General features: G+C 43.9%; 1 protein-coding gene across 3 annotated transcripts in view; it reads right to left on the reverse strand.

Moving 5' to 3' along the window:
• Grhl1 (grainyhead like transcription factor 1) overlaps positions 1-18,200 on the reverse strand; it is a 48,393-nt gene extending 30,193 nt beyond the window's left edge. For 2 of the 3 annotated variants that reach the window (XM_078029678.1, XM_078029677.1), the window contains exons 1-8: positions 18,001-18,200; positions 14,599-14,785; positions 12,244-12,314; positions 9,932-10,322; positions 8,896-8,972; positions 6,929-7,085; positions 6,628-6,739; positions 5,358-5,452 (exon numbers count right to left, since the gene is read on the reverse strand). In XM_078029678.1, the coding sequence (XP_077885804.1) occupies positions 5,358-5,452; positions 6,628-6,739; positions 6,929-7,085; positions 8,896-8,972; positions 9,932-10,322; positions 12,244-12,314; positions 14,599-14,785; positions 18,001-18,020 (1,110 nt within the window). In that variant the 5' untranslated portion in view covers positions 18,021-18,200. The remainder of the gene's footprint in view (positions 1-5,357; positions 5,453-6,627; positions 6,740-6,928; positions 7,086-8,895; positions 8,973-9,931; positions 10,323-12,243; positions 12,315-14,598; positions 14,786-18,000) is intronic. The other variant, XM_078029679.1, reaches the window with a different exon arrangement.
• Positions 18,201-21,752: the final 3,552 nt, after the last annotated feature.

The raw sequence follows: 21,752 nt of genomic DNA on the forward strand, positions 1-21,752 counted from the left end.
TGTAACGTGAGCCTTTCCATGACATAAAACTTTTGACTCTGGACAACCCTTCCCAGTGCCTCAGAATTCCTTCTCAGGGGTGAGAGGCTGAAATTAAGTGTAAAAACACAAAGCCTCCTTATTTGACTTTCTGACAGGAACAGATGAGAAGTGTGTGGCCCCTGGCTGTCACACCAGAGGCAGGATCATGCCATCAAAAGTACAGATTCTCAGTGTGCAAGCAGCCTGGGCCCACACTGAGACCTCTCCTCCTGAAGGTTTGGTGAAGACTTGCAAAAGAGCACCCTGGTGCTCCCAACCACACCGCTAGAGAAAGGGCCACAGCATCAACCACATGGCCCAGCAGCAGAGCCCAATCAGCTGACCATTTCACTCTAGTGGGACTGTGGCACCTGTAAGCCAGGGGGCTCCTGGCTGTTAGTATTTAGCATTTAATGGAATATGTGAATGGTAAGAATTTAGGTGTCACCACTAGAAAAAAACATTTGTTTAGAGATTTGGGGGTTCATGACATCCTTAAAAAATCTGCTTAATATTCACGAAGATCATATCTACATACAGACCACAAAGAACTTCACAGCACACTCTGAACTGTACTCTGAAGTGAGCTGTGCTCTCAAGGGTCTCCATCTTTCCCTTTGCCACACTCTAGTTAACTGTGGTCAGAGATGCTCCTGTGCTGCCCGGGACCTGTGAGGCTGGCTGCCTGTGTGCAGTGGACCCAGGGCTTCCTGGTTTAGTTTCCACTCCTCTGTAGCTACCCAGCACTCACCCAATTTAAGTCTGTTTCTGAGCAGCAGAAGTGCTCTTCGGCTGGAGGAGCCTGTGCCTATGGGTCCACAGCGCTGCTGCCTGTGGATACGCACTCACACTTTTAAATACCTCCCGGCAAAAACGCTTCCCACCCATTTCAGGATCTAGATTCCTGTCTCTCCAGAGGCTTCTTTCTTACAACCAAGCAGCAAATGCATAATGGTGTGAGGGCCAGGCACTGCCTCTTGGTGCTGAGCAAGTTGGGGACAAAGGTAGGGCACCTCGGCACAGAACAGAGACAACAGGCATCAAAGAAGCCCTCTCTCCCTCTGACTTCTCTTTCCTCTGTTTATTTTAGATTTTTAGGCTCTGAGAGGCCCTTATTCATATCACTAAACAATCTTAATGCTGTTGTAAACTCTTCAGGTTTACAACGCAAACAAAAAACTTCTAGGGCTGGGGTTGTGGCTCAGCAGTAGAGGCTGGCCTAGCATGTGCGAGGTACTGGGTTTGATCTCAGTACCACATAAAAACAAATAAATAAAATAAAGGTATTGTGTCCACCTCCAATTAAAAAAATATTTAAAAAACAAAAACAAACAAACCAAAAAAAAACAAAAACAAAAAAAACACTTCCTAGGCCAAGATGGGCAGCTTACAACCCACAATTATCCATACAGTTTAGAGAATACTGGAAACACTGCAGGACAGAGAGCCCCAATTTACAAATTGTGTCCTCACAGTTCATTTGTAAAGTGATTTACAAATTTTTCCTTAGAAGTAATATTATAGACAGGGTCTCAGATGATCCCACAAGAACTCATTTAACCCACCACCTCCCTGAACCACAATCCTAGTCAGTGTACTAGAACTATAGAACTGAGGCTGGGAGCCTGGGGCCAGCAGCATCAGGCACTGGTTGATGACATTCTGACTCCTGCAGTGGGAAAGGAGCCACTGGGGCTGGAGAAAGGCAGACACAGCGGAACCTGTGTCCCCACCCCCATTGCTGGATGCACCTTCACCTGCAGGCCTCCCCACCCCCCTCCCGTCATGCCCTGCAGCCATAAGCTTCAGCACCCTACTGCAATGCCACCTTTTACTGCTCAAAAGTAGCTGTTGCATCGCCCTGACAGATCTTCCTGAAGCAGCTGATATCACTGTACATCTGAGTGAGTGATTCCCAATGAAGTGTCAAGGTCTGCACTACAACCTGTCCAGAGGTTTCTGAGTCATCAGAAGACACCTGACTATCCAGGTGAACCTCCCTAGCTCTCAGGGAAGACAATAACCAACAAAACAGGTCTGCGTGAGAACCGATCAATGACTTGGGGACTGTTTCTAAGACATTTCTGCTCTTCAAAGAAACTTCTTTCTTCCCCAACAGTTTGAAAATTAATGCCTTTTTCTCTTAAAGCTTCCCTGGGGGGCTGGGGATGTGGCTCAAGCGGTAGCGCGCTCGCCTGGCATGCGTGCGGCCCGGGTTCGATCCTCAGCACCACATACCAACAAAGATGTTGTGTCCACCGAGAACTAAAAAATAAAATACAAAAAAAATCTCTCTTTCTCCCTCTCTCTCTCTCACACTCTCTCTTTAAAAAAAAAAAAAAAAAAACTTCCCTGGTACTAGCAGGCACAGTCTTCCACACACGAATGAGTGTGCAAGGGGCAGTGTGAGTCCTGGCTGAGGCAGTGCTGCCCCAAGTGAACAGAAGCCAAGACATTCACAATCAGCTTCATGAGTCCTCAACACAGTGACCTTGACATAAGAAGCAAAGGCTCCAGGGCAGATTCAGAGGCTGACACTAGGTTCTCTTTCTGCCAGGACCAAGGGGTATGTCAGAGATCATTAAAAAGTCTGAGGAGGAACGCCACACAACTTCAGTAAACCTTGTATTTTGTGGGGGAGAAGGAACAGGAATCAAGAATCAACACATTCTTAAGCGTGATGGCACATGCCTGTAATCTCAATAACTTGGGAGACTAAGGCAGGAAGACCGAAAGTTCAAGACCAGGCTCAGCAACTTAAAGAGGCCCTAAGGACTGAGACCTTGTCGCAAAATAGAAACAAACAAAAAGGGCTGGAATATGGCTCAGTGGTTAAGCAACCCTGGGTTCAATACTCAGTAGTCTCCTGCCCCCCCCCAAAAAAATCAGTATATCCTAAATGAGAAACAGAAAGTGGGCAAATAAAGCAGATATTTTCAGAAAAAGTAGGTAGTTAAAACACCCAACTCTATAGGATTCTGTACATGCATCATTTGCTCCCTCTAGCTGCCCTGAGGCATTGATTACTTAAAAAAAAAAAAATCAGAAAACATCATCTTGGCCAGGGAAAGGAAAAAACCTAGATACTGAATTCCAACACACACTCTAAGCCTCGCCTGATATCAGCTTCAAAAGGAAGCAGCCTCATTAAGAGACATTACTGCACCTTCCAGGAGCCACAAAGGCTGGAAACTGGCACCAACCTGGGAGCTGGAGGGGAACAAGACGAAGCTGCCTCTTTGGTTAGCAATGCACTGAGACTCCAAGAGCCACCTCCTCAGGGGGTTCTCTCCAGCACAAATACACTGGAGGCCTTCAAGTAAACAAGCCACTGTCCCTTCCAATCATCCCGGTTGTCATTACTCCCACTACAGAGAGTGACACATCAAACAAAGTGCTCTGCTCATACGCAGGCCCTTCCGGCCAAGATCTTCGAGGCTTTGACAATCATGCTTATTAATCTTGGCAATACCCAAGAGAGAGAAGCCGGCCATATAGCTTTTTGATTCTTCTAAAGCAAAGAAGCAAAAACTAAACCAGTGAATTGAGGGACTGAGAGTCAAGGTCACATGTAAGTCAGAAAAGTGACCTCAGGACTTGTATGTTCTTCACTGCCTGTTCCACATCTCCCAATCAGTCCCAAAGGCAAACAGGAAGCATTTCTCCAGCACCCAGAGGGCACGAGCCACCTCTTTTTAGCCACTGCACATTGAGTCTTATTATGGTATTTAATTTTAAAATAACTATAACAATAATTTTAGAAAGTGGCAAGTTTGTTTTTCCCCAGCATTCTCTCGATGGTAAATCAAATATTTAATCCTATGTCCATCTCTGGAAGGAGCAGCCTACTGGCAGCTGTACTTGATCAAGGGGGTCAGCAGGAAAACCTCTATGTGATTAGTTGCCTAAGCTTCCTGGCTGACCATCTCCTCCATATCAGACGCTCTTATGCCTTAGACGTGACACCCATAAGAAGACGGAAAGCAATTATAATACAGACCTAACATGGCTCCCCCAAATCCCATCATTTGATTTGTTTTGTTTGCAGTACCAGGGATTGAACCCAGGGGCACTCTAGCACTGAGCCGCATCCCCAGCCCTTTCTTATTTTTAATTTTGAGACAGGTCTCACTGATTGCTGATGCTGGTCTCAAACTTGAGATTCTCCTGCCTCAGCTACTGAAGTCACTGTGATTACAGGTATGCGCCACCACACCCAGTGGCATCATTTGATTTTTAAAAGCAATCTCAGGGTAGTGTAAATTGAAACCCAAACACTCAGCCTCTAGTGCACTGTCTTAGTCCATAAATTACTAAACTTCTTGTTGCGGAAACAGAAGAAAGCCCAGAAAGCAGAGGCAAAAAGAGGACAGAAGATGGTCACGCTTTGTACCCAGGCCCTGAGAGAAAAGTATTCCTGATACTGTAACAAAAACTACAGATGCCTCTTATTTCAACAACTGGCCCCTCAACAAAACATGCTTCTATTGTGTTTCTTTCATTTTTTTTTTTTTTGGTACCAGAGATTGAACCCAGGGGTGCTTAACCACTAAGCCACATCCCTGGCCTTTTTTATTTTGAGACAGCATCTTGCCAAGTTGCTTATGGCCTTACTAAGTTGCTGAGGATGACTTTTCCATACTTTTTCTCAAGCTCCCAGATTTTAAGGTAATCCTATCTATCTATCTATCTATCTATCTATCTATCTATATATATATATATATATCAGAACTCTAATAATTTAGTAAAGAGACTTATACTACAAGTGAAGCATACAGTGGGAAGAACAGAAATGACTTAAGATGATGCTTTTTTTTTAAAAGGGTACTAAAAACTCCTATTATCCAAATGACCATCTAAATTGGAGTCCATTTTTAATTGCAAAAGTCCAAAATAAAAAAATCTTAACACTGAGTTGTATTCACAAGGTCACATATGAAATGAGTACTGCTAATGATAGCAAGTGTCTCAGCCTCTTTCCAAAAAACTCCACCTGATGGGCAGGAGGAGAGGACAGATGTCAATTCCACTCTGTAAATGAGGAAGCAAAGCGAAGTGGAGGAGGAGCTGCCCGGGGACAGAGAGGGAGAAGTGGCAAACAACAGCTCGGCCCTTGAGGTTCCATCTATAGACTCTGTGTGCTGAAGAATGTCAATAAAAGGATCTTCTTCAGTCAATGGGGGAGGACAAAAATGAGAGGAGGACACTTTTACAACATCTGGGAATGAAAACATGTAAAACTGCAAAACAAAAAAAAAATGTTGCTGTCAAATCATTAAGCTCCTCCCACTTCTCAAATAGCTGGAATACAGGTGCCTCTGGCCTTGATGACTCACCTTTGCTTCGTCATTAATGTCCCAGGTAAAGGAAATGGCATTATAAGCAATCTCTTCAATGTTACTGATGGTATTGAAGCTTTCTTTATAGTCAGCTATGAGAAATGGTGAACAAGAAAAAAAGTTCATGATTTTTACTTTTGACACGAGATCATGGTAGCTTTAGAGAAACATTCAATTCTTCATGTTACCATTTCTGCATAATTTAAATAAACATTTTGTTGGGCTGAAAGAAGTTCAGAGAAATGAAGAAAAACAGAACTTTTTATAACAGAAGTAGGTTTAGAAAGTATTTGATTCAATCTCATTTTGTCAAAATAAGGAAATTTAAGCCAGGAGTGGTGGGATACGCTTATAATCTCAGAGACTTGGGAGGTTGAGGCAGGAGGACCCCAAGTTCAAGGTCAGTCTCAGGAACTTAGTGACACCTCATTTCAAAAGAAAAAATGAAAAGGACCAGGGATGTGGCTCAGTTGTAAAATGCCCCTGGCATCAATCCTTGGTTCCAAAAAAAAATCAAATTAGGTCTCAAAAGTTAAAAAAATGGCCCAAGGTCACTAAACTAGTCTGTGAAAACAAGCTAAGTTCCTGTAATTCTTCTGAAAAGAGTAGAGGAGCATTGCAAAGGTTAAAGAAAAAAAGAGCATTATGATTAATGGCCGTCTATCACAAAGTTACTTCAGGGAACGAGGTGTGTGCAACCTGCTGCTGCACTCCAGGTGGCAGATCCCTGGGCTATGCACAGACACACAGATCAGGGTCTGGCACTAACTGGGGAAGACCATAGGCAACTGCACAGTGGTGGAGCTTCCTTTAATTCGTTTGGCTTTTCTATCTTCTTTATCATAATCTCCAAAAAAATGGTCAGCATCTCTTAAAAAAGACACTGCCCCTCAAAAACTGTGCAAACTGGGCTCAGAGATAGAGGACTTGCCTAGCATGCACAAGGCCCTGAATTCCATCCCCAACACCACAGGGGAGAAGAAATGCAGACTGAACAGTTAACACAGGCTAACTCCTAAGGTAGCTGGCTAAAGCTCTTGGCACCAGCATCATGTGGAAAGCCACTGCCTGGGCATAGGCCTTTGTGAGGGAAGCAAAGGCAGATACTGATTCCAGGAGTTCCAGAACAGTGGTTGGAACAGACCAGTGGTTGGCATAAAAATTCAAATGTTTTCAGCAGGAAGCTGGCCAGTGCCAAAAATAATTGGATTTAGAAAGCTGGGTGCTTGCACCTCTGGGAATAAAAGCAAGCTTCTGGGCTACTTACCTATGTCAATGCACCTTTGTTTAGCAGTGTGCTGCCGGGAGTGCCAATACTTCCAGTGCCTCAGCTGATCCTCTCTGCTCTTGTCTTCAGCGAAAACCACCATGATCACACTCTGAGAACAAGAATGCATCACAACATAAAGACACTGAAGGACAAGTTTGGAAAAGACATGATGAGGGATTTTATAGTTAATTCTTAAAAACACACTATCAGGCCTTCATTCAGAGCTGCCTCAGACACAGAAGTATTAGGACGAGGGGACAGCTGATGAGCTCCAAGGGAAAAAATGAGCAGAACTTACTCGAACTTTGCTGATGGGGTGGTGGATCCCTTCACTGCTGCTCACCTCCTTCAAGGTGACAGGATAGAACTGGCCCTTGTTCAGGTATGTCATAGTGCTGTCTCCTGGCTTCTGCCGAAGTGATTTTGAAGCTTCGAGGGTATACTCAAAGTTGTTCCTAAAGAACAAAAAGTCACAGATCTGTAATTCAGTCCCTTGGAAGCTTCCTGTATGCTTTAGTACATGCTGAAATGCTTCAGTGTGGGTGTACTGAGACAGCAGACCACCAACAAACATCCAACAGATGACCATATCATATCTAAGGAGCATTTGCTACCTTTCTATGATAAACAGAATCTTAAAACACAAGTAGTTAGAGACCAGAAATTCTCATTGCTGTCAGATAGAGAACTAAAAAATGCCTACTAGAAGTTCTATGATGTGACATCAATAACCAAACATCTGGAGGCTGAGTCTAGGAGAGAAGCAGTAAGTAAAAGGCCCAGGAAGGAACCCTCACAGGACAAGTTGTGAATGTGGTGGTTTTCCAGCAAAGGTTGCAAAGAAACAGCTGGAAATCCCTGCAACCAATGTGACCTCACTGCCCAGCACTTTGTTATTGTTTCTACCTGTAACATAAAACAGTCTAAGGAGACACCCTACATTCTCTATGTTTCCTATCACTTTACACCACCCCTCAAAAGTGCCCCTTATTAACCTTCCTAGGCCAGAGGTTGGCAAATTATATCTATGTTTGTAAATAAAGCTTTATTAGAATTCAGCCATATCATTTGTTTATATCTGCAGCCGCTTCTGCACTACAAGGGCAGAACTGGGTCACAAAACCATGGAGGCTGTATGGCCCACGAAGCCTCAATTATTTACTATCTGACCCATTACAACAGTCGAAGACCTCTATCCCAAACCCTAAAGGCATCTGAGTTTGTGACACCTACACTTTGAGGCAGGTCTATAAGGGAAGTCTCAATTCTCTTAAAACCCTACACTTTAAAAAACTATTTTTTAAAAATTACAAAACATATGGGGCTGAGGATGTGGCTCTAGCGGTAGCACACTCGCCTGGCATGCACGGGGCGCTGGGTTTGATCCTTAATGCCACATAAAAATAAAAGATGTTGTGTCCACTGAAAACTAAAAAATAAATATTAAAAAGTTCTCTTTAAAAAAAAATTACTAAACATAACATTTTTTTTAAAAAAACCCTCATAGAATAATAAAAGGAAATCCTAGACTCCAACAACAACAACAAAAAATCCCAAAGGTATGTTCCTAAATAACTTGGAAATACTCCTATTCCCAGAGTGGGATGCAATTCTGTGAGGCTAAAAAGAAGTCAAATTAGAGCTGGGTGTGGTGATGAATGACTGTAATCCCAGTGACTCCAGAGAGGCAGGAAGATCACAAGTTCAAGTCCAGCCTCAGCAACTTAGCAAGGCCCTGAGCAACTTAGATCCTGTCTCCAAATAAAAAACAAAAAGAAAAAGGCCCGGGGACATGACTCGGACTCAGTGGTTAAGTATCCCTTAACCACTGAGTAACAGAAAAAAAAAGCAGGTCAGAAAAAAGTTGCCTTTAATTATTTTATCATTAGTAAGGCTGATTAAAAAAAAAAAAAAAGAAGGCCTTTGTCCACTAGATGTTTCTCCTAAATTCTTGGCTAATTATACATTTCTGGAAACAGAAGGGCCTCACTGATTTAGGGTAACCCCCACTTCTCCTTCCAGGTTCCCTCCTACCACATGACAGAAAGAAGCCAAAGCACCAACACCAGGAGCTGAGGAAACTGGAAACAATTTCAAGAGTCCCCAATCAAATGTCCTCTACCCAAGATAAGGCCACAGTCGGCAGAGTCAGATGAAGGAGAAAGCCCGCCAAAGCCACCTCCGATTTGTCAGTATGAAGGTAACAGAAAGGGAAGAGATCATAAATGCTGAAAATTAAAAACCAAATTAAAAGACAACTATTACCCAGAAACACTGTCAAACACATAGTCCTCTGAATTCATGCCAGGCATCCGCAGACTGAGATCCGAGGGGAAGAAAACCTGAAATATCAATGTAATAAGCCACAACCATGTAACTGTTATGGTTACTAAGGCGAAGGTCTGGTACAGCACACAGTGTGTGGCTCACAGAAACCCACTACCTGTTCAACATTCATTTTAAAGTAAAAGCCATAAATCTATTTTAAAAAAACAACTTTAAATTTAAAAAAAGAAAAATATTTTTAAAATCCACTTTTATACACCACTCGAGTAAATTACTTGTATCCATTAACCCCCTTTTCCCTCCCACGCATCTCAATTTTGTTGAACTCTAGAATCTGCAGCCAAAATGTCGCGAGCTCTAGGAGCTCAATTTGCACCCCAGCTAGATGAGTTTGGTACCTTCTGGGAAAGGCTATATTCTGCCCTTAACCCACAAGAAGAGGTAGATGCCATTTTCCCCACTGGGACACTAAAAATCATTACATATCCCTTTAACGTGAGTGAGATGTGCATGATCATGAACCCTCACAACTCTCTGGGATTAATTTGTAAGTTTCACACGATGCATTTGTAACCTGCCTACCTCCGTGGCTGTACTACCAACCAAGAAACACTCAGCAAACACATCATTCACATTAAGGCCACTTGCAGGGATCCTGCTTGGGTCTATGATAAAAGCTGAAAATAGAGTATGCGAACATCTGTGGTCGAGGGACAATTATGCACTGGGTTCCTTTCTCTCTCCCTCCAGCAAAACCACTTAGTTGTAATCATAATTGTTAACTCAGCTGCTGGTAAGATTAGCCATGTGCCCTTGATAATAATTTCTGGATTTATAGGTTTAGCTTACAAATTATACCCATGGGCTTTTTCTGCTTAAAAAAAAAAAAAAAATCTTTTATTCCTAATCCATTCATTTTCGGCTGAGTTTCAAGCTTACATAACAAGGAAAAGGTGGAACCCAATACTTAAACAAACACACAGCCGTGTTAGGAAGATGTTTTTGTTTCCTGTACCTCCTGAACACCCTCCTTGAAGGTCTCAGAGAAGGTGGAGTCTGGGGTCCGCCGCTGAGCATTGGGGGGCTGAGCCCCAGAGCTGAACTGGTCAGTGTTGAGATTCCGGTCGAAAATCACCACACGCTCGGTGGGCTCAGGATGATACCCGGCTGGGGGGATCCCCACCGCAAAGCCATGAGGCTGGATTTCGGTCTTGATTGAGTGGGTAGGCATTGTTGCTATGGAGACAGTGACTGTTGTATCAGGAGCTGTCAGATGGCCTCTCTTATCAATGCCCAGTTGGTTGCCATGGGGAAGGACGATGTTAAAGGGCACATTTTTCAGTACTTGCACTCTGTTTTCTCCAGCAGAAATGAGAGGCTGATCTGTTACGTTTGGTATGTTATTTCTTTAAGAAAGGAAAAAAAAAATCTGTGTTTTCAATCTCAGCACTGATATAGTTCTTGACTTTTTCTTTCTTTTTTCTTCTTTTATTTTTTGTGATGCTGGGGATGGAGCCTGGGCTTCAAACATGCTAGATAACTGCTCCACCACCGAGTCATATCCCCAGTCCCTAATTAATTTAAGTCCCAGGCTGGGGTTGTGGCTCAGCAGTAGAATGCTCACCTGACACATGCAAGGCCCTGGGTTCAATCCTCAGTACCACATAAAAATAAATAAAACACACATATTGTGTCCAACTACAACTAAAAAATAAACATTTAAAAAAATAATAAGTCCCATGCAGTAATAATACACTTGACAGAGATCAACTACACAGAAAATGGCACCATCAACATTACTAGAGAAGGAAAAAGTTCTTCACAGTTCTAGTCCAAGTTAAATCCAAAAGCATTGTTTCATTTGAAATACTGACAACTAACAGCTTTCTTCTTATATGCTTTATTTTCAAAAACCTTAATAAAGTTCTTATATTTTACTATAAGCCTGAAGCTGTAAGTGTACCCTATTAGTTGAGTCAGACTGCCTGGGTTCGAATTCTGTGTCATCCTGGACAAGTTACTTCATGGCTCAGTAACATCTTCATCTGTGAAATGGGGATAACAACAGAGTCTATCCTCTTACGTGGCCAAGGATGGAATAAGATGTCCCCTGAGGTACACGGAAGGGCACCTGGCCCACAGATGCTCAAGAAGAGCAACCTAGCATTGCTCAATCCCTGCCTTTCCCAATACTGATGCCATCTGGTTTTCTCCTTCACCAAAGGAAAAGCTGGTATCAAACTGCACCAGTGGGATGTTTTGCATAAAATTAATTTTGCTTTAATAAATATCCTGGGCAATAGTTGATGATTCCTAGTGGGTGAGATGAATGCATTTTTAAAACCTCCTGAAAACTACAGAAAAAAGCAAGTTGGCAATTTTATGCCTTTCAAGATCAATGAAACTGTTCAAACCCTGAACCATAAATTCTCTCACAGGAATTTGTCTCAAAGAAAGAGATAAAGGGCATGAGGAACAATATAGAAAGTTTTTCACTACAGCTTGTTATGGGGAGGAGCAGCTTAAATCGAAGAACTTGTATTGATAATTGCTGAAGGTAGTAATAAATACAAGTGGGTTTATTCTATTCTTCTCCTATTTTGATTGAAAATGTGCATAATAAACAATAAAAGCCATAAACAAGCATTTCTCCAAAGGATAATTGTGAAGACTAAAACAGCAAAATGGAAAGTATTTATGAAAGAACCAGGTAGAATAAAGCATATTATCAAATGTTGTCTGTGACTACAACCACCTCCACATCAAGTGTATGCATATGCCAAAATAAATAAATAATCTTCAGGACAGCAGGATTCTAAGTGAGCACTCATTCTTTAAATGTTTTATTCTTAAAACATTTAAACATGAGGGCATTTAATAGGTCTTTTTAAAAAAGCATCTCATGCTCATAAATTTAAACCTTAATTTTCTAGAAAGTTTAAGCTAAAATACTTCAAAAATATTTTTTAAAGGAGTCTGGATACCATTTACTTTATTTTATTGAGTTTAACTCAGGCAGTTATTCAACAGACAGTGGTAGTTAATTTTTTTAAAGACCCCCCCTCCCTCTTGCCACACCCTCCTTAAGAGGGTCTCAAAGCAAATAAGCAAACACTTTAAGTTATCACTGAAAACATCCCTTTAGAGGAGCAAAAAGTTAACACTTTCATTTTCTAGAAAAGGCAACTGTCTAAAGAAACTTCACAGAGCAACACAGGTAAATTTACCCATCTCTTTCTCTAGTGTTTATTCATTTAGACAAATTCCCATTTTATTTTTACAGAAATGTGGCATCTTTTGAGTGGACTGTTCAATATTAAATATCACCTTTTGCTGTGATCTGGCTCCGCATGCTCAACTTCTGGCTTCGCTGTTGATGATCGTCTCTCTCTTGGAACCTTAAACATTAACACAAATGAGAAAAAAATCAGCCCTCACCCAGTGAAGATGGTTCATCCAAAGAAAGAGCCTTTCAGTTTCCACCAAACTCAGTCATTCACTTGTCCCCTGACGGCCTATCAGGCAGCAGGCTCTGGGGACACAACGAACAAGGCAGCTTCTGGCCTCAAGGAGTTTACTACAGGCCCCCATTTTGATGGTAAAAAGCAATTATTAGGGTTGGGGATGTGGCTCAGTGGTAGATATCTTGCCTGGCCTGTGTGAGGCCCTGGGTCCAATCCACAGCATCAAGGAAAAAAAGAAAAGAAAAGAATTTCACATTTTATCACAAAGACCCTGATGAGTAATTACCACTAAGAAATTGTTACAATTAATATTAGGACAGATATGAGAAGTTCTTTACTCCTGAGATGTAAAATACTTTCATGATTTAAACCATTAGAACTAACGTTACTACATTAGTCTTTCTGGCACTAAACTATTGAATTTCTTTCATTCTCAAAAGCTTCAATTAAAAATGTAGTTTCATAATTAATATCTTAGTAAAATTTTTATACAGATTGAATCAATAAGCCATAGGATCAGATACATAATAATTTCTACTTCAAAGGAACCCTCATGGCTACACTTTTTAGCATCTTTAGTTATTATACAAGTTCCTGCTCATATTCAAAGACCAAAATCTTTACTGCAATTCACCAAACACTACAAATCGGACACATGACCTTATACCAGGAAACAATTAAATATTTTGTTCAGTTCCCACCCTAATTTTGGTAATCCAATTATCTTCTTTGCTTTTTTTTCTTCTTTGTTTTTCTTATATACAGAATAGAACACAGAGTCAGAATATAACAGAAAAGCAAGTGACTGGTGAACCAAGGTAAATGTATTCAGGATTTGATGATTTCATTATTTGCAGGCCTGAAAGTTCCCACAAAAAAAAAGATGGAAAAATATAGACTGCAATATACACACATATATACATACATACGCCCACACATATCTGTAAGGAGACCCTGTCATTGGGACACTTCTTAGGGCTGAGGATGTGGCTCTACAGTGGAGTGCTTGCTTTGCATGTGTAGCTTTGAGTTCGATTCCCAGAACCACATGCATGTGCATACACACACACACACACACACACACACACAGCAGTGGTAACAGAACAATGATGGTACATAAGACACACGTGGCAATGAGACAAAGTTCACATAGCAAGATGTACTTTGTCTTAGTATACCCTTTAAACTGTGTCCTAAACTTTTTTTTAAATTTTAAGTAAATTTTTATTTATATATAGTATTTACAGAGAACAACAGTACATAAATTATCAGTATAAAGCCTGTTGAATTATCACAGAGTGAACAAATCTATGTAACCACTGTCAAGAAGAGAATTACAACATTGCCAGCCTCCCTGGATGTCTGTCATGCCCTGTGTCCTAGACTCGTAATAGCCATCCCCAAACATCTGCTTTGGTCGGAAAGAAGAATGGCAAGGGGAACTAAGAAGAATCAAATCCCTTAGCAGACAGCAGGCTGTCTCCTCAACTAGGCCAGACCAGTGCGGAAGCCCCACCTGCAGGACCCGAGAGTGAGAAGCAACACATGCACGCTGGTAACATGGCCAGCATTAACAGGTCATCAGTGAGTGGGAGCTGCATTAGTAGGACAACAGTAAAGATAAGGAGACAGACAGTGGTGTCCTTTCCAGAGAAGGAAAACCATGTGGAAGTCCATATGAATTATAGATTCTATTTAACACTAATTTAAATCTCTAGAAACAAGCAACAAAATATGTCCTGATCTTAAAACTAGAGGCTCCCAGCGTAAAAACTGTGTCCCCGCCATGAATCCTATAATCAAACTGAATCAAAAGGCTCCATAATAACATTTACAGAAAAAGGCAAGCACCTTGACCAGAGAGAAACAGAGGCAAGAGCACAGTGCATTAGCACTGCCTCTTCTCGTGGCACTAAGAACCCTCTTTGGTACAACGCTCGACCCAGTGAGACACATCTGCCATCTGCTTTAATGGGAGCACCCCCTTACAAAGAGAGCAGAATAGCTGGCTACTTCACACGTTCTAAAAACAGCCCTTTGAGTCTATGACTGTGGATGTTTAGCTTTGAACCAGGGTAAGTCAAAGTACTCATTAAACTATTTACAGTCACTACAAAAGCAACCAGCCCCACACTCCACCAGCAAATGGCTGTTTTATATGTTGCTGAATCAAGTGCCTCTGAGACTGTGGCAAGGGCTTTAAAGCGCAGCAGCCTACCTTGTAGTAGTCGTAGAGCAAGCCCAGCGCCGCCGCACTGTCCTCGTCTCCATTGATGCTCATCATGGCTTTGGTTGCCGCGGTGAGCGGGTTTTCCAGGAAAGACTTCCAGGCTTCATCCTCGCTGGTATAGGAGCGCCGCTGGGGATAAAGTGCTTCATTCTGAAGAACCAACACTGGCCGTTTGCTTCAGAGAAATTAAAAATTTTTTAAAAAATCATATTCTTCTCCTCGAGGCATCACACAAACTAACTTTTAAAAACCAAACAGCCAATTCCTTGACATTCCTGATTGTTTCATCTGTGACCCACTAAGTCAAATGAAGACAAGATCAGAAGGCAAACCACTTAATACCGACCAGTGGGTCCCTCAGGAAGATATAGGGTATGGAGGCAGCCAGGGAACCTGCAGTTAGGGGGGAAAATCCCTCCCCAAACACCAAGCTATACCAATATTCTACATAAGTAGAACAAGGACACGGGCAAATAGAACATCCCCTCTCTGGGAACACACACCATCAGGACTGCGCCTCTTCCCAAGCACGTCTGCGTGCATCATGCTCTTACATGTTGCTTCCCTTTCTCCTGCAGATACCATGCCTTAAAAAACATCTCTTTCCGAAAAACAGGGGTGAGGGAGGGGGAGAATGAAAGGAGGATACTTCATGTAATCCTTGGGGGTATATGAGAAAGTTAAAATATTCTACTGATTACCAGCAGACTGAACATGGAATGTGGCCAAAGGGGACTGTAAATCAATAAAGAGGCATCATTTTCTGGCATGGGAGTTAACTGTTTATCTTAGAGATAAACACTTAAGAAACTACAATAAATGAAGCCACTAAATAAAAAGAAATTTTTTTTTTTAGAAGATGGGGAAATCTATTTCTAAACGGCTTTCCAAGTGGGCTGGGGCAGCGGAGTAGCTCTTGCACGGCATGTACAGGTGCTGGGTTCCATTCCAACTCTGCAACAATGACAACAAAACCTTTACTAGTTTTCAGAGGCTAAAGGGGGTGTAGCTCAGCAGTAAAATGTGTGCCTAGCATGTTTGAGGGCATGGGTTCAAACCCCACCCCCAATAAATAAAATCTTTACTGGTTTTCACTCTGGGAAAGAATTGTTCCATGTTAACACTGTAGTGTGGTGGGAAAATTTCAGAAAAAACAATCATGATTTTAGTGAAGCCTTATAGAAGATTTCATTTAAAAGATTAAAGCAAACATTACTGATTCCAAAAACTTGAAATGTAAACAGTCTCAACAACTGTTCAGTTGGTACTATTTAATAAGTCAATAAAGAGAGAATATGGATCAATTACTCTAGCAAATGAAGCACATTTTTTTAGGAAAAAAAATAAATTGTAAATGTTTGGAACTCTGAATTATCACTATTCTGACAAGTAAATTAACAATCAGTTCTCATTGCAACACACAAATGAAATATGTAAAGGGCTTAAGGTGACCTACCTGTTCTAAAAGTGAATGTAGAAAGATTATCTTTTCAAGTAATCAACAAAGGTCAGTGTTTGGCAGAAACCCAGGCCCTTTAAAAACATATAGATTTGGAAAAAGGAGAACATCATTGGAAGGAGAAAGAAAAAACCAGCAACTTACTTTACAGAATGAAGTGCTATTTCAGAGCCCACATCATTACTCACACCTGGGATACAATCCTAGGCGTTTGCATTGTAAGATTAAGTGTGGAGGTGGTGTACTATTCTAACACAGAACAAACACCAAGAGTTGTTCAGAGTAGACAGTTTGTTTGAAAATGGAGAAGACTGTCCTCACAAATCTCAAGGAAATAAAGAAGTATACAGAGTGGCACTCCCTAAGCCATCAAATCCAGAGTGTAGCAGGTACTGAACCAGTGGTACCTTAGGGAGACCGCCTGGTGTGCTTCTCAGCTATTATTAATAGCCTAATAGCTACTTCCAGAAGACTATGACAGCACTTGGCTCATTCAATTCCTGTAATGCTAGTTTTTCAGCTTCTCTTCTCCCACCCCCAACCCAAATTTGTTCAAGCACCAGAAAATATTTTTCAAATGGCTTTATGTCTCTTATCACCCTGAAGGTGTTTTATATTCTCAAAGTGTGCCTAAGGCCACAATGTTAGCTTTGGAAATTTTGTCTTATCTGAACTGTAAGCCAAGAAATAAACACAAAAGCAGTTGCCATTCTTAGTCTGTTCTTCTCCACCATCAAGCTGTGGTTAGGCCCTTAAGACTCCTTAGTTTTCAGGTAAGCCTTAAACTCTTCCTCTCAGGCTTCTGAAATATAGTTCAAGCAATAACTTAACTGAATATTCTTTTTTTAAAAAAAATATTTTCTTAGTTGTCAAAGGACCTTTATTTTATTTATATGCAGAGCTGAGTTTGGAAACCAGTGCCTCATGCGTGATAGGCAAGCACTCTACCACTAAGCTACAACCCCAGCCCCTTAACCACACACTCTATAAGATCAATTTCTTTTAGATGCTTTATACATGATACTTAATCTTTTCATCCAAAAAAAAAAGAGCACACCGAAAACGATCCTTAACAAGTAATTAGAAAACTACCTGCCCTGGATTTACTGATCTGAAATAGACTGACTGGCTTGCTATTATTTCCTTTAAAAAATTTGTTTAAAGATTTTTTTGTAACAAGTTTATATTTACAGAAACTTTACAAATAAAATTTAGAACTATCCCTCACCCCAGATCCCTAATGTCTCCCATCATCACATCTTACAGTACCCCTCATACTTAAGTCACAAACTCTATACGGCATATCAATCAGCTTATCACTCTGATTTCAGTTTCACCCTCTTGATATTCCCGGGCATTAAGAACACAGTAATCTGTAATTACTATCAATGATGCAAGTGGTAAAGAACACCCACAGCAGTTTTCTCACTCACTCGGCCAGCAGGGAAGAGAAAATGCCACCGGGCCCTTCAACCTTCCCCTGAATTTCCCTCGGGGAGTTCTAGCGAGTCTGCAGACGACAGGACAGCGATCCCCGGGGTCTACCCGGCCCGCCGCGCGGGACGTCGCGCAGAGATCCACAGACCACCTGGGCAGCGGTCCCGGGGCGCGCGGGGTCTGCGCCACGGGCCGGCGGGTCGCCGGTGCTCCCCGCGCGCTCTCGGGGGAGCGAGGCCGCGGCCGGTGTCGGGTTTCCCCGGGAAGGGGTCTTCTCCGAGGCTCCGGCCGAACAAAGGGGCGCGCAGGGGTGCGGGGGCCGGGCCCGCCGCCCCCGCCCGCCGGCCTCGCCGCACCGCGCCTCGCCGGCTCCCGGGGCCGGCGCCAGCGCCGGGCTCGCTCGCGGCAGGTGCGGCCGGCGGGCCCGGAGGGAGCAGGCGGCGGCGGCCCCTCGGCCCGGCGCCCCGCGGCGACCGGACTCCCGCCTCACTCACTTGTCGTACTCCTGTGTCATCGCGCTCGCTCGCCGCTGCCGGGCCGCAGAACTGGACTTTCGGGTTGGGACAGTACACCCGATCCGGGGGGAGGAGGCGGCAGCGGCGGCTGGCGGGTCCGGAGCGGCGGCCCCGACGGGTTGGGTTCGCTTTTCTCGCTCTGAGCCGGCTCCGCGCGGGCTGCGCGCACTGGGCGCGGGGCTCGGCCGCCCATTGGCTGGCGGCGCGCCGGTAAGGGGTGGGGCCTCGGGGGCCGGGAGGCCAGCCGCGCTGCCTGATTGGCCGATGGGCAGGTCGCGGGGGCGGGGCCCAAAAGACGGAGCGGCGGGGGCGGGGCTCCGTGCACAGGGCTTGGGGTGGCGCGACCCGCTCTCGGCTGTCGGCGCCCGCCCAGGCTGGCGCCGGCTCCCCGCAGCTTCGGCGCGCACCTGCAGCCCTCGGCAGACCTCCGCGTGCTCACCCAGAGAGCTCTGCTGTGCCCACCCGCCCCGCAGCCCTTCCCAACCCTCCGAGATCGGCCTGGCGGCCGGAGCCGCCCCCTTGCTCGCCCACTCGCCCACGCCCTCCGCTCTTCCCGTCTGCGGTGCCCCGCGGTGCCACTGCACTTGCCTGGCAAGGGCATCGCCGCCTTCCTCGGGCCCTTTTTATCTCCCAGTTCTCGCATCCGGGCCCTTCCTGAATTTCTTAAGAAGAAATATCTTCGAAATTTCTCTTCCTCTCTTTGCCCACCGCAGGGGTCCGGTTTTAGAGTGCCCGACTCATCCATCTCAGATTGACCATTTTGTGACAGTCATTGGAAATCAGCTAACCTAACCATTGTTTCACATTGTCTGCCAGTGAGTGGCAACGTGGGTCCCTGTGGAGTGGTCGTGGGAGCCTTACTTGAGCCTCCTCCCAAGCGCCCAACCTCCCCCTCCTCGTTCCCACCAGCCTCCAGTTTCTCATCTCTACTTGGCTTGGCCCTCTCAGATACACATCTGGGCTTCAACCTCCCCCAGCGCTCCCTCCTCAGCGCTCTTTCCTCGGGCTCAGTACATGTACTCCTGCACCTTCCCGCTTCCATCACTACACACAGATTGCCCTTGCCCAGCCGAAATTCCCTGTTTTTCAGAGGTGTGCTCTTCCTCAACATTCAAGGAGAGGCCTACTATATGCCAGGCACTGTCGTAGATACTAGGATGGGACAGGGAACAGAACAAAATCCTCTCTCCTAGAACATTCTAGGTAGGATCACGGTAAATAATATCCTATGTTAAGAAGTGGCAAGTTCTGCAGGTAGAGGTAGTTGGGGTTTCAAAGACTTGAAGGAGGTGAGGTTGTGAGTCAGGAAGGTATTTGGGGGAAGATGGGTGCAGGCAGAGACTCAGCCATGCGTGGGAGTGGGGACTCTCCGTGTATTCACTGGACAGCCCAACGAGAGTGTGGCTGAAGGGGGCAGAGGAGGAAAGTCGAGACATGAGGTCAGACAATAACAAGAGGGGAGGGGAGCAAACTGTATAGCCTTCTGTACAGACTCTAGGCTTTACTCTGGGATGGGAAAGCACTGGAGAGTTGGAGTAGCCAGATCTCACCTGTTTTAAAATCATCTGGCTGCCCAGTGTTAGGAGGCAATTGCAATTGCCTAACCCTAACCCTAACCTAGAGTGGTAGAGTGAAATGGTGAGTTTTGAATTCTAGCTCTATTCTGAATTCAAACATGATTTCCTACTCAAAACTGGTTACAGAATGTGCTTTTATTTTTTTATTTATTTTTATTTTTTTTTAAAGAGAGAGAGAGAGAGAGAGAGAGAGAGAATTTTTAATATTTATTTTTTAGTTCTCGGCAGACACAACACCTTTGTTGGTATGTGGTGCTGAGGATCGAACCCGGGCTGCACGCATGCCAGGCGAGCGCGCTACCGCTTGAGCCACATCCCCAGCCCCCAGAATGTGCTTTTAAAAGAGTCAAAGATGATTGCAGGATTTCCAATTGAGCAACTAGAAGGAGTGATTCGCCTCTGCTGAGATGTGAGGGCAGCAGGCATAGACAGTTTGAGAGAGGAAAAGAGTCCTGTTTGGGATGTGCTAAGGACAGGATTTATTAACAATTGAAATAGATGTGTCAGGTAGATGCTTGGATATAAGACTGGAATTCACTGGAGAAGTTTGAGCTGAAGCTCAAATTCTGGATGTCGACAGGGTAAAGTTGGAACGTAAATGCTTACAATGAGCTGAATTGCAATAAGGAAGGAAAGAGGATGGGACCTGCCTGGATCCCAGAGCCTCCAACACTGGAGAAAGGAGAAGAGCTGATTTTAACAGGAAGGCAGATTCAGAGATAGGAGGGAAATGAAAATATGGAAACCTGGGGAAGAAGCCGCAACAAGGAGGAAGGAGAGGTCAGCTGGTCACTTGCCAAGGACCAAGCACATAAGCACATGTTTTTGTCCAATACCAGTTGGGCCTCATCTGCTCATATCACTGTCTGTTGCCAGGTCTCCAGGCCCCTGGGACCAGGTCAGCAACCGCAGACCCACTTCTCTTGGCCATCCTGTCTGTCCTGCAGCCCTGGGTACGACACTGGACCCATGTAGCCACTTCTTTCTTATATATAGTTTCCTATTTAAACAAAAATTTTAATATGAGCTAATTTAAGAAAAATATTAAGAGTAGGACAGGTGCTCTGTAGACATGGTTCAGATCATCAGAGTAGTGTGGACGTGATGGACAAGGAAAACAAAGTCCCTCTACCTGGCCTTTCTTCTCCCTCCTCTGTCCTCACATTGTAGCCAAAGTGGCCTTTGTAAAACACAAATTCCATGTCATTCTAGCACACGCTTGGGAAAGTCCAAGCGTCTTAGTGAGATGTCTCTGAACAGCTAGCCGCCCTTAATCCAGCTGCTCCCCTGCTGCTGGTCCACACAGCCTCCCCCCACACACACACTTCCCTGGCACCGATCTCCCTGCCTGGTGAACTCCGCTCCACTCCCACACCCAGGAGCACTCCCCATTCCTCCAGGTGGCCTTCCTGAACACCTAGGCCCTGTGAGGCACCCCACGTGGCCCACAGTGGCTCTGCATGGTCTCAGCTCTGTCCTGTGTGAGTTCCTCTTTGTGTCTGTCTCTACTGCAATGTGAGCTTTTCTGAAGAGGACAGAGGTTGTACCACTTTTGTTGTTCGGTTCCCAGGGCCTAGAAAATATCCAGGAGGCATCTATTGAATGGGTTCAATCTGGTTCCTTCAGGACCACATCTGGGTAGACTTAAATAACTCCCCTGTTTCAGAAGATGAGAACCCTGGTGCCTCAGACTCAGTAATTGGTACATGGTAGGCACCAACTAAGTAGCGGGGGAATGAAGGAATATCAGCCCATAAAAAGAAGAACAGGAAGGGTCTTATGTGTAAATTGGAATATAGGATTGTTTGGTTTATTTCTAATGGTTCTTAAGTTAAAATTTGTAAGCTATTGATGATAGCTCCATTTTTAATATTTTCAATTATAAAAAGAATTATAAATGATTATTTAATCATAAAAAATGAATGCTCATTGTTTAAAAGAAGCAAAAAACAAAGGAAATATATAAGGAAAGATAAAAAGAGACATGTAAGTGATATAGAGGAGTAGAATACGGTTTCCTCCATTCACCATCTCTAGTCCCTCTTCCCCAGATAACCACTATTAACAGTTTTTGTGTGTTTACAGATATTTTCTAAATATGTAGAAGCACACACATAATTTCCTTTCTTACACAAATGGGACTCACACTGCAAA

Source organism: Ictidomys tridecemlineatus, chromosome 12, assembly GCF_052094955.1.
Source record: "Ictidomys tridecemlineatus isolate mIctTri1 chromosome 12, mIctTri1.hap1, whole genome shotgun sequence".
NCBI classification, from domain to species: Eukaryota; Metazoa; Chordata; class Mammalia; order Rodentia; family Sciuridae; genus Ictidomys; species Ictidomys tridecemlineatus.